The sequence below is a fragment of the Chanodichthys erythropterus genome, chromosome 14 (genome assembly GCF_024489055.1).
Source record: "Chanodichthys erythropterus isolate Z2021 chromosome 14, ASM2448905v1, whole genome shotgun sequence".
Classification (NCBI taxonomy): domain Eukaryota; kingdom Metazoa; phylum Chordata; class Actinopteri; order Cypriniformes; family Xenocyprididae; genus Chanodichthys; species Chanodichthys erythropterus.
In genome coordinates this window covers 9,443,427-9,457,261 of record NC_090234.1, presented here as the reverse complement: position 1 = coordinate 9,457,261, position 13,835 = coordinate 9,443,427, and the positions used below count along the sequence as shown (strand labels likewise).

Sequence of the window (13,835 nt, the reverse complement as noted above, 5' to 3'; positions counted from 1 at the left end):
ACAAAGAGCAATGGAGACTTGACTATTTTCAATACACTTTGTTGTTAGCATGTTGCTAAGCTAAATGCCTTGGTACATACACATCATAGAAATACACAAATAATGGTTAAAATATTTGTCATTTTTCAATATTTTTATCACTTTTATTTTATGTTACTGAATGCCCAGTAGGTTTGGAACAGAGCACATAAATATCACTGTTATGCTACTTACTATGCTCCTCTCTAATCAAACACAATTAGGCCTAATAGACTGGAACACAGCTGCAAACTCTCACTGCTGAGGGATGAGCAGTATTGGGTAGCAGGTGCATGTAGGCCCACAGGAAAGAGAAGACCCCAGAGGGAAGAAAGGGCCACCTAGTCATTACATATGGGCAATGACAGTGTTTCAAAGATGTCTGGACAGACAATGGTTGTTCTAAATGGTTGTTCTTCATTTGGTAAAGCTCATCCATTTAATTAAGACAATGTGTATGCCGTGGTTAAGGATCAGGTAATGAATCACCAAGCCTGCGGCAGGGTTTTTCATGTCTAAACGTCTGTTCATTAAAGAGGTCCTATTATGCTCTTTTACAAAGTCTTAATTTTGTTTTTTGTGTGTATTAGAATAGTTTTTCATGCTTGATTGTTAAAAAAACAAAAACAAAAACACAACATTACTTTTCACATATTACACATTATTGGAGCACCTCTCTTCCCAGTCAAATGCACTGTTTAGTTTCCGTTTCAGTGAAGCCCCTCCTTCCAAAATATGAAAATTGCTCTGATTGGTTAGCTGGCCCAGTGTTGTGATTGGCGAACGTTTAGAGCGCGTTTCATAAATGTCACGCCCCTTACCATAACTACGAGTTTCATCTGCTCAGGTGTAAATATGTTGCCAATATTTTTATTTACTGTATGCATTTATTGCCAACATTGCCAGACCAATTAGAGCCTGATTTAGGCCCAGAGAATGTTTATGAACAAGAAGATTGTTCACCGAACCTTGCAAACTTAACACTCAGAAACGTCCTGTAAAATATGTGCTTGCAAAGGTTCTGCACAGTCTTACGAAAGCAAGAGCCCAGTAGCTAAACACTACATCAACACTGTAATGTTAGCTAGCAAGCTAGCAAAAAGTCAAACAGCTTTGCACTTTGTTTACATCGTAGCAGCAACAACAACAACAAAAAAACGTATAATTGGAACTGTTCATAGAAAACAAAACAAATAATAAAACATTATTTTAGGTTGTGATCCATAAACAACCGATTGTCCCGACAAAATGAGAACTGCTCCGTCTTTCAGGAGAAGCTTTTGCCCATAGCCAGCATTTTACCCTCTTAGATTCTAGAAGCTGTCCTCTGTAAAAATGTGCAGCACACAGATAAACACTTGGGTTATAATGTTCAGGTACAGTGTTAAAAAATAATTTTAACCAGTTTTTTTAGTTTGTCTTATGAAGGCCAAACAAAGGGGTTTTGGAACTGGGGTGGAAAAAACCCCAGCGTCTCTCCAACATGGCAAACAACATACTACTAATTCTTCACTAGCACAGCTCACCAGGCCTCGCCCACTTTTTTGTGTATTCCATGGGTGGAGATTATTTAAATGAGTGACATTGTGACTTCACAAGATCCGGAGAAAGTGTTTTTTAGTTCCAGCTTTTGAAAAGTAAAATATCTCCCTTTGGAGTGGAACTTTGTAGCCTTGCAAATCTTTTTATGCTCAAACAGCAACATTACAGACTAACCAAAGTTGAAAAAAGTGAAAATGTAATAGGACTCCTTTAAAAGAATAGTTTTTATAAATAAAAATTGTTTGTTTATTTACTGCCGTTTGTTGTTCCAAATCCTATATGGTGTTTTGTTCTTTACAAAAGAAGAAATTTAAATGAATCTGAATGTTCTGTTGTGATCATACTTGTCAAAAGTTAATAGACATCAAATCGTTGTCATTTAAGAATAAGATTGCGTGGGTGTCTGAATCGACATGTTCCTGAGAACACTTTCAGGCCTGAATTATAAAAAGCTCTGTTTAGTAAGGCTAAAAAGCACAATGTGCTGAACACATGGGACAACATTCTGCATGAACCTCAGACAAAGATGTCATAAAGACCATTGAAGGGAGAGTTCACCTTAAAAAAGACGGGAATTCACAGACAACCTCATTCACAGTCTGATTCCACTGAATTGCTCTTACAACACAGATGGCCACTAAGCCAAAGACAGCAGAGCAGAGTTTGGGAGGGAGAGGTGACACCGGGGCTCTTGAACCATGTGTGGTTGCCAGAATGAAGCGTTTCACACTCACCCTATGTCATTAACTAAAACCATCTCAAAACCAAAGTTCAAGCTCACATTCCAGCAGTAAGATAAGATCCAATGCAGAGCATTTCCAAACATCCTATCGAATACAATTTTAGCCTTCTGATAAAATACACTATCTCCACATGCATGGATTTGATTAATCCTTATTAAAAGTTTCAAAAGTAATTCAAGAGCAGTGAGTTATTTCTTTGTCTTTTGTTGTTGGATTAATATTAAAAACAAAGACAGCAGCAGTTATGCACTTTAAAACATAATACACAAATCCAATACTGATAGTAAATGCAAGATATTCAAGACATCAGTGATCCCTGTACACATGTTGTCCTTTGTTCACTTAAGACATAACCGACTAAATGTTTGCCAAGATACTCACCAAGACAGGCATGCTTTGGACATAATTTTGAGTGAATTTTTCCATTCAAGCACAAGACAATGAGAAAGATAGCTCAGTTTAGTATTTGCATGCGAGATTAATCACGGTTCAACTGCGTGCCGAACTGTGGGTGGAGAAAGATAGTTTTTATTTTTTATTTTTTTTTTTTTAAACGGAGAACTGTTACAGCCTTGGTACAAATATAAAAAAATTCGTGTTTGAATACGCCTTTTGCCAAGCTCACTTTTATTTTTTAATAAAAATTAAAATAATGTTCTAAAAGTGGAAATAAACTGCGAACAAGTGTTTCATAATATTAAAAGTGTTTATTGGGTAGGGTTAGGGTAAGGTGTAGGGAGGATTTTTATTCTCCCAACAAATCAGCATCAATTTAATAATTTTAATAAATATAATAATATATGATAAATCTAAATCTATGATATTATTGCATCCTGTTAATGTACAAAAATACTGTGCAAATAGTATGTCAATATAATGTATAGCTAACATCTACAGTAATTACCATTTACTCTTATTGCAAAGAACTGATACTTTTACATGGTGTAATAAATTCTATAGCTATTTTCACCTAATGTAAATAGCTCATCGCCAGGAAAATGCTGCTATTTTCAGAATATATTGCCATTTAAATAGAATATATTGCTATTTGTACTATATTTGCAATATAGCAGCTGCAAAAAAAAAAAAAAAAAAAAAGACACTTTGTCACCTCCAGTGAGCATCTTTAAACACGCTACCATTTGTCATGATTAGTGAGCATGGTGGTCTCAGCCACTTTATTGTCTCCATGGCTCTGACCACCACTGCTCAGCTACCAGCTCCAACAAACCCCTAATGTTAAGAAACCCCTTAGAGATAATACCTTTACAATTGATTGGTTAATTTTAGAGATTTACTGCAACTGGATAATAACAATAATAATGTGATCTTAATACAGGGAAGTCATTGCATGGCTCTGCCCAGGTGATGTATAATTTAGGGATAGCTTAAAAATCTTAAGTCATAAACATGGATGAGTGCTTAGCAGGATAAGCTGACTTTGGCTACTTTAATTACTGCTCTGCTTAAAGCAGCCATGCTAACACCTTACAAATGCCAACCAGTTTTTATGCATGTGTATGTTTGAACCACCAGAAACAGAATGGAAGATTAAAAAAAAAAAAAAAAAAACGGGGTTAGCTAATTCAATGTTTTTAACATTTATAAATTTCTTTGTAAGTGTGTATATTCTGTGCTTTTAGCAGAACCAAACATAATTGTGCAGACATAACATAGGCATAACAATGGGTTTTGAGTGGACTATTATTTTTGCAAGTCTTGTTCAAGTTTGGTGACACTACTGGAGTACAAAAGTACATGCTTAACTTTTTTTTTTTTTTTTGAACCTGAGATTTAAGTGTGCTGCAAGGATCAGCTTCTAGAGATGCCTTAATCTTGTGTTTCTTTAATTTCATTTGGTTCCTCAGCTAACAGAATGGCCTTTCAAGCTGCTAAGCTTGTACTTGCCATTGGAACAAAATAAGCTTGTTTGTGCATGACAAGATGAAGAACTTGGGGTTTACTTACCACAGTGGATGAAAAGCAATCATATCACATACAGTTGTGTTCAAAATTATTCAACCCCCACTGAAATTGATTGTTTTGTTGTTTCGGTTTGACATTGATTTTGATCATTCAGTCATCCTGCTTACAATTAAATGAAAGAGGCACGTGTAGGTCAGACAAATAGCAAATGAGCTCACATCATTATCAGTTTTATTCAACCCCCAAGTGACATGAAGCATAGCTTGACAGAAGTGTCTTGCAGCGATCTACAGGTATCTTTGCCCATTCATCATGGGCAAATGCCTCCAGTTCAGTCACATTCTTAGGCTTGCGCACTGCAACTGCTTTCTTTAAGTCCCACCAGAGGTTCTCAATCGGATTTAAGTCTGGTGACTGCAATGGCCACTTCAAAATGTTCCAGCCTTTAATCTGCAACCATGCTCTAGTGGACTTGGAGGTATGCTTGGGATCATTGTCCTGTTAAAAAGGTCCAACGTCTCCCAAGCCTCAGGTTTGTGACGGACTGCATCACATTGTCATCCAATATCTCCTGTTACTGAAGAGAATTCATGGTACCTTGCACACGCTGAAGCTTCCCAGTACCTGCAGAAGCAAAATAGCCCCAAAGCATGATTGACCCCCGCCATGGTTCACAGTAGGCAAGGTGTTCTTTTCTTCATAGGCCTTGTTCTTCCTCCTCCAAACATAGCGTTGATCCATGGGCCCAAACAGTTCTAATTTTGTTTCATCAGTCCACAGAACACTATCGCAAATCTTCTGTGGTTTGTCCACATGACTTTTGGCATACTGCAGTCAACTCTTCTTATTCTTTGGAGTCAGCAAGGGGGTGCGCCTGGGAGTTCTGGCATGGAGGCCTTCATTACGCAGGGTGTGCCATATTGTCTGAGCAGAAACTTCAGTACCCACATCTGACAAATCTTTCCTCAGTTCCTCAGCAGTCACACGGGGACTTTTCTCCACTCTGCGCTTCAGGTAACGCACAGCAGTCGAAGTCAGCATCTTCTTTCTGCCACGACCAGGTAGCGTTTCAACAGTGCCCTTTGCCTTGAATTTGCGAATGATGCTTCCTATGGTGTCTCTTGGTATGTTTAACATCTTTGCAATCTTCTTATAGCCATTGCCCTTCATGTGAAGAGTAATCACCTGTTCTCTTGTCTTCCTGGACCATTCTCTTGACTTCACCATGTTTGTAACCACACCAGTAAATGTCTAGAAGGAGCTGAGTATCAAAGTCATTTTAAAGCTGCCTAATTGGTGCTTATTAGGCTTTATTGCTGCTCCCTGACATCCACAGGTGTTTTCAATACCTGATTGAAAACTCTTCAATGAACCTCTGTTCTTCAGAGTGGTAGTCTTTAAGGGGTTGAACAATGAAGAATTCACAAATGAAACATTTACTACTGTATTGCAAAACTAATTGATGTCATTTTAGTTGCATATGGTTCTTTAAGAAGTCCTTGTAGGATTTCATTCTGAATACAATTACAAATGTACACTAAATTCCCTAAAACCATTTACAGCATTGGGGGTTGAATAATTTTGAACACAACTGTACAGTTTCACTACACAGCAAATACACTCAAAACTGACAATACGCTCCAACGGTCATGAACAAGCTGTTAAAATTAAGGGTTGCATGATCTCTTAATGGATAGGAAAAGATGATTAGGGAAGGACAACTTACAAACCCTGTCATAGTCTCATTTTACAAAAGATCTACTACAATAACCCCAAGCAGATGGCCTGACTTGGAGATTAAGATCAAATCATGTCAAAATAGTCTTTTACATAGACGTCATTTAAAGAAGATCCTCACAGTCTTTGAGGAGGACCTAATTAAAAGAGAGCTTAAGCCAAGCCCCTTATTCAAGATAAGAATGATTCTTAAGTCTAAAACATAACTATGCCCAGGGTGTCCAGTCCTGCTCCTAGAGGGCCAATGTCCTGAAGAGTTTAGCTCCAACTTGCCTGGAAGTTTCTACAGTTGTATCTGAAATTGCTCCCCATGCCCTATTCCCTATATTACTCCACTAATATAGTCCACTAAATAAGGGTGTCCAGTCTGGCTTCTGGAAGGCCACTGTCCTAAAGAGTTTAGCTCCAACTTGCCCCAGCGCACTTGCCTGGAAGTTCCAGTAATATAGTCCACTGAATGAGTGAATGAAAACCAGTGAGCGAATTCAGACATTGAGTGTGCCAGAAGTGCTTTGCATGGTAGTGCAAAAGTGCTAGTGCATGGGTATTCTAGGGGCTAGCCATTAAGTGTACATCGGTTGTATTATTTAGATGCATTATGGAGATAATATGTCGATAATATCCACCATGGTTTTGGATACCACTACAGATAGCTGTTCCTTCAAATAGTGTACTACATAATGGTATAGGGGCAATTTGAGACAGCCTAGTATCCCTGAAAACCTTAGTTGTGTCCCAAATTACAATATGTACACTATGCACTTATGCACTATGTACTCAACACTTTATATTAACTTCTTAGCTGTACAAAACAGCTCGTTATGCTGCTTGATATTACGAATTGGTATTTACCATATTTTAATGCATTGTCTTAATTATAAACATGCTGGTTTGTAGCAAAACAGTTGTACAGTTTACTGCACTTTGATATTCTTCTCGTTATTTCCCTATAGCGGCTAATAAATCGCAAGTCTCGCACATTCACAGAAAACACCTTACTTGCGCGTTGAAATATAAGGTGGATTAGGTGGATTATAAGGTTATTTTGTCATTCAACATCAGAGTCTGAATGACCCTCCTTGTTACGTAATTAAAGCTGCGACAGAGTGTAAGAAGTGTCCAACACACTACTTACACGGTTTATACTACAAAGCAGCATAGAATAGTGTATAAGTACATAATTTGGGACGCACCGCTTGATTAGTTTGTTCAGGTGTGTATAATTAGAATTGGACCTAAACTCTGCAGGACAGTGGTTCTCCAGGAGCAGGACTGGACATCCCTGCACATGTAACATGTATGTGCAACACATTGTTGCATTGCAAAATACATCTGTATGACATTCATGATGCAACTAAGCATGCATTGTATTCATAATGTTGTTGCAGGTGGTAAACTCTTCAGTTTTCAATGTCACCTGACTGCAAAAGTAAGTGCCCATGAGAGGGCTGATATCAAATTGCACACTTGCAGGGGGTCCTGCACCAGCTGAGCAACTGCCATTTAAATCAAATCAATGGGAATGATAATACATAGCTTTCTTTAAGTATTTTACACCTTTATGCCACAAGGTAAAAGTCTGGCTATATGACACTATGCTCTTCATAATATTTCTGAAAATGATAAAACAAGCACAGACTTGACAAAAACGTACTCAAGAGCTTGACAGCAGTTTGAGCACAGAGGCTCTGGGCCATTTTGCTGCTTCCCCTGCCTGACTGCTGTGTTTACAGAGGTGATGAGGTGATAATCAAAAATACAGCCTATACGATTTGTGCTGTTAACAGAACCGGTTATGGCCCATTGTCCCAGGATGCCTGAATGTATGAGCCCGGGAGGCTTGTAAACCCAGAGCCATCTAAGTGGTCTGCTTCTCAGGCATGACAGGAAAAGCAGCTGCCCTGGAATGAGCTCAGAGCCTGGCTTCAGATCAGAGAAGCATCGACCCTGACATCACTGTAACAGCGCAAAGAGTAAAACATATGAATATGGAAGGATCTAAGACTGAAGGAGAACTCACATACCACAGAAAATATTTACTTAAAGTAGATCAAATGAAGATGATGAGCTCAGAAACAGAAGAGAGATCAATTTAGAAGTATCAAAAGAGCATTAAAAAAAAAAAAGTTGGGAAAGAAAACACAGCTGTACACAGCTGTTTATTTGAACTTTTTCTTTTCCAGGGGAGAGTGTATAGAATGAGTAGGAAAAGCATACTGGAACAGCCATTCCATTCTCAATGGCTCGTTTTGAGAGTTAGTCCGGGCCATGATGTTTTTCAGAGGGCAAGTGTGCATCTGCCGATCAAACAAAGCAGACTGCTTTGTTTTGATTTGGCAGTCTGGTCAGGCGGCTGGCAGCCCTCTAGAGAGACAGATGGTCATTAGCTAGAGCAGGACAGGACAGCGAGCCGCCCCTCCCCCAGCAGGGCTGGACATCATGTCTCAGGGGTCGAGTGGATAGAGTAGACTCGGTTTATGCACAACTACTCTGCAAAAGCACTTCTGCAAACATGACACCGCTGGGGGAATTTCACATTATTATTGATTAAAGAGCTTTATAAAAGCTGCATGGATTTTCCAACCCTGTGTAATCATGTCTGAACCAATTTTCTCAAGTTTGTGCTCTGCCCACCAAGCCTAGAAGAAACTAGATAGTGACTGTTTAGTGCTCCCAAAAGATTAAAATCTTTGCCGTAATGTATTGCTAAATTTAGTGCTAAATTGTAAATGTTAAAATAGGCAGAAACTATTGAAGAGCTAATACATTTTCTGATTAATATCCAATATTGGGTCAAAATAAAAATAATTAAAAATACAAAATAAAATGGCAAACTAAAATAAATAAAATAAAACAGGTCGTTTCCCTGCCTACAACCCGAGATGCTGGGATAGGCTACCCAACATAGGACAAGCAGTTTGAAAAAAAAAAAAAATGGATGGAAAAATATTATGAAAAATAAACAATAAAATTAAATTAAATTAAACGCTTGCAAACATCAGCCAATAACCAATATGGTGCTGACATATCATCTATCCCTCATTGTGTGAAACTGTGCGACACAGAGATCAATGAATGAGAAAGATTCTAAACTCACATGTGTGGACTGAGCTCATAGAAGTTCCTGTTGCGATACTCTTCAACCTTTTCTGCTGTGTAGATGGGCAGGGACTTGTAGGGGTTCATTGAGATCACCACACTGCCAATGTATGTCTGTGGAGGAGAGTAAAGGAGAAGCAATGAATCACTGATCAACAAACAAGAATCACCAAGCTTGAGAATTTGTGAAAATACATGATATGAGTATAGACAATCTATTCAATATACACTACAGTATATAGACTAACTTGGTACCCGAGTGTTGTCACCGCACACTGTCAACTGCATTGTCAAGTCAGTTGTAATGAAAATAGCGGTGTGTGCCTATTATGAAAATGATTGTGAATTTTCATTTGTACTGGTATTGTGACAACCCTAAAAGTTCACTGTATTTATACTTGTCAAATCTAGTTCATCCCCTGCTGTGAGACACAGACATCAGCAAGCACATTTTCTGCCTCATTGTGTTGTAAGAACAGTGACGGCAGCAGGGGAGTAAAGCTACAATATGTCTCCGTCTGCACGATCCAGATGGGAATTCCTGGGTATTGTTCAGACAGGCGGGGGGCCTGCAAGCAACTGAACAAGAGAACAAACAAAAATGTTCGGAATCCCAGGAAACATCAACAACACAGGGTGGTCAAAAGTGGCCAGTATGGACAATGGTGTCTGAAGTTGTCCATTTCAGAAGATTCATACAAACACAGAGTAATTTATTCCAGCTTCTCTTTCTTTAAGTCTTTCGTTTCTTCATTATACAAAATACAATTTTCAACTTATGACATTAAAAGCAAATGTCAAATTTCTAAAAGCCTCAGAACAATGTCCATTTCTTGCAGCTGTCCTCAACCATTCATTACAGTGAGTGAGCCTCTCCCAGTGCAACAGTACCTATTGTAAAGGTGTTCATAATGAATGCCTAAGGTGTAGAAAACAAATGTTAATCCACAGATGAAGTGAAAGTTGACGGTGGTGAAAAAAAAACACAAAAAACAAACACACACACACACACACACACACAACCAGTCAAAAATGTGAAGTTTGGACAATTCCAACAACCAAATTTATCTTAAAAGCTTTTTGAACTAAAGGCTTAAATTCCTAAAATGACATTTGTAGACACATATAATTTGTGCCTATATAGGTATAATATTATAATTACAAAATTGTAAAATATGAAAATAAAAATTACAGAAGTAAATAAGTAACTAGCTAGCTAAATAAATAAAAATGATATTAACTACATAGAAGGAAAATCAGTTAAATGGTCTGCATACATTTTAACTCATCCAATACTCTTATTTACTAATTATTATTAATACTAAAAACAAACAAACAAATAAACAAACAAAAACAAACAAACAAACATCCATCCATCCATTACGCACATCATGAATTGGATAAGTGAATGTGAGCAAAAAGGAAATCTAGACAGAAGTTGGCAACTTTGAGGAATAACTACATAATTCCCATACATTGATTTATGTTATTTCATAGTTTTAATGACATGGAACTTATTATTATAATTATTATTATAACTATTATAATTATTACTATAACTATTATAACTATTATATTATTTTTATTATTATGTTTATTATTATTATGTTTATTATTATTATGTTTATTATTATTATAATTATTATTATAATTATTATTATAATTATTATTATTATTATTATTATTACTAATAATACTAATAATACTAATAATAATAATAATACTAATAATAATAATAATAATAATAATAATAATAATACTAATACTAATACTAATACTAATACTAATACTAATAATAATAATAATAATAATAATAATGAAGAATGTTTGGTTTGTCCAAACTTTTGAATTGTAGTCTAACTTATAGTTAGTATGGATGGACCACCACACATAGATAAATCAAACTTATTTCAGACCGATCCTTCTTTCACACAAACAGAAGAGGACTAGCATCTCTTTATTCTATGAGGAATATGATCCTCCCATTCCCAGATAGATTTAAACATGGTCAACAATGGTGACATCTGGGACACTAGAGATGTGAGGACTATCAGTGCATTAGAACAGGGGTGTATTCCAGAAAGCAGGGTTAACTTACTGTCACATATACCCTGACCATACCCTAAAGTTTACTTCCGTTTTTGGAACCGAACGTTGAGGTTATCCACTTACTTACTCTTAAACATACCCAGGTATGTCACATAACCTGCTTTCTGGAATACCCCCCAGAACTAGGCCCGTCTAAATTCAATTGGCCCCTCAAATACATCTAAATGAGACCTAGTGCATCTACATTTTGGCAGAACGTGCAAATTTGGATGAATAATGAACATCACTAAAAGACAGAGCTACACAATTACATATGTTCCTTAACACTTAATGTGCAAATACACACATTCCCATTAATGCATTTGTTATTTCTTGCGGCCAATTATACAGAGCAAAGTTTAATGATGTCAATAAATGTAAGGACATTTGTTTCATAATTCAGCTCTTATAGCAGGCTGTATCTAAAACTGGACCCATCATAGTTTTTTTTTTTTTTTTCAGGGCATTGATTAGATAAGGAGATAATTCTCTGATTTCCTTTGTAAAATTAGCATTGGTGATATGTAAGTGATATGATGGACAGTGATGTAAGCTCTTAGCATTTATATAGATGATACTGAGAGTGGAGACACTCCTAAAAAATTCATGAAGCATACAATATAAGCTTAAAGGGAAAAGTTCACCCATTTATTCAGTAGTATATTTACCCACCTTCACGTCATTCCAAATTTGTGAGCCGTTATTTTATTCTGATGAACACAAGGAGGATTTTGACGAATTGTCTTTACCCAGTTCTTTTCCGTAGAACGAGTTTGTAACAAATTAAAAAAATAGTGCACAAGTTGTATGGACCACTTTTATGATGCCGTTTTGTCCTTTCTGGAGTTCAGTAAACCATCATTGTAAGAACAAGAGACTGTAAATTCAGCTTGAGAGTGACAAAGTAATGACAAACTTTTAATTTATGGTTGATTTGACTAGGACTTGCTAACAAGACAAATAAGTTGCACAAAGAACATATAAATATATTGTGGTCTGTCTACATAATTTTGTTCTGGTCAGCAACGTTCTGTGTGATTTGCAGATTAAACACAAGGCTAGAGGCTGTATTATAAATGTGCTACAGGACATGAGGGTTGTGGGTAGTTAAACTCAATTACAGACTAAACACACTCAACCATTTGTGACCAACTACACAATTTTAGTCTTATTACTGGACAGATTATAGCTCTGCAAAATATAAGCAAGCCTTTATAAGGGTCCATTTTAATGGTGCCACACAAAATGCAAACTGGCCATTCAGCTGGGTCATTTAATTTTGATATTTCCTGATACTGAAATCAAATTTTCATGAGATGTGGCAACTATAATTAACACATCAATACATTTGGAACATGTTTTATCGATTTCATTGGCCCATATAAAGGTAAATTAACAAAATCTTTCAAGCACATGTTTGTTTTTTGATTATCATCTCTATCATGGTCACACTCTTGTGACTTTGCAGTTCTATGTCTTCATGAAAGTTTATTATTTGCATGTGTTTTAAAGCCATATCTGTTTAAATGTCTGATATACGTTTTTCAGAGCACTCTTTTGCATCTTACTGAACTTAAACTGTCAGATACACACAAGGTTATATCAAAAACACAGTGGGTTTATGTGGAAAGAAATTGCATGTGTATATTAGATCTGTGTATTAAAGTGACAGCAGCTTAATGTACAGTACCTACTGCTGTAGTGTGAATCAAACAAAAGAAAAACAGAAAATCACTCACTGCTCTGGACTGAAAAACTTAGTAGTTTTAATAATAATCAATTGTTTGAAGGCTCTAGCGTGGAGATAAACATGTACAGCTCACTCAGGGAAGGAGCTAAGCTACAGAGCCGTTTCTGTCGGCATTTGTGGGCAAGGCCTGTTCCACTGTAACGTTACAATGTAGTGCATTCCTAAACAACTCATTATGAGACACTGTTTCTGATTTATGGAGAAGAAGTAAATCCTCAGTTCTTCTTGATATCCATTAACAATGCATATTCTGATTCATTAAACAATTATTTATCCATCAAAGGAATTATTTTATAGGTTGGTTGGTTGTTTGTATTCAACTGCTTTCAAGACCGAGTCCAAATGAATGGGAAAGACATGAGAGAGGGGACAGAACAATGAGAGAACTATGATTTACAGTGTGTTCCTCTAACCTCTCCTATTTATTTGTGCAGTGGGAACACACAGACTAAACTTAGAGACTCTTGATGTGATCTGACTGTCTAGAGTAGTGAAAGCCTAAAATTAAAAATATATATCCAAGGAAAAGGAAACCGCAATTATTGCATGATGTTCTCAGCATTGGTTTAAGTAATACTTACATAGATCTCGTTGTGATCGAATCGCTTATTTAGATTCTCAATGAAGGATTCTTCTGATAGGGGCTCAAGGAGGACCATATCACCCACCCCTATCATATTGTCGAGAAGTGATGTCTTCACCTCCATTTTGGACAGCACCCCCTAGAAAGAAAGAAAATTACATATCAGATAAACGGTAAACCTGACTTATACGTTAACTCCATTGACCTGTGTGTGTTAATTCTTTCAAAATACATTAAAAATGCTATTTATACTGACAATGGCTTGAACATTCCACTTTTTTTTGGGAAACTTATGTCACTGACCCATCTATCCCAGCATTCTACGAGCTGTCCTTCCAAGGTGCATTAA

At 36.7% G+C, this 13,835-nt stretch overlaps 1 protein-coding gene across 3 annotated transcripts in view; it reads right to left on the bottom strand.

The window, feature by feature from the left end:
* myo1b (myosin IB) overlaps positions 1-13,835 on the bottom strand; it is a 104,877-nt gene that overhangs the window by 79,560 nt on the left and 11,482 nt on the right. For 2 of the 3 annotated variants that reach the window (XM_067408543.1, XM_067408544.1), the window contains exons 2-3: positions 13,485-13,625; positions 9,064-9,179 (exon numbers count right to left, since the gene is read on the bottom strand). In XM_067408543.1, coding sequence (XP_067264644.1) covers positions 9,064-9,179; positions 13,485-13,610 — 242 coding nt within the window. In that variant the 5' untranslated portion in view covers positions 13,611-13,625. Of the gene's footprint in view, positions 1-9,063; positions 9,180-13,484; positions 13,626-13,835 lie in introns of those variants that run through there. The other variant, XM_067408545.1, reaches the window with a different exon arrangement.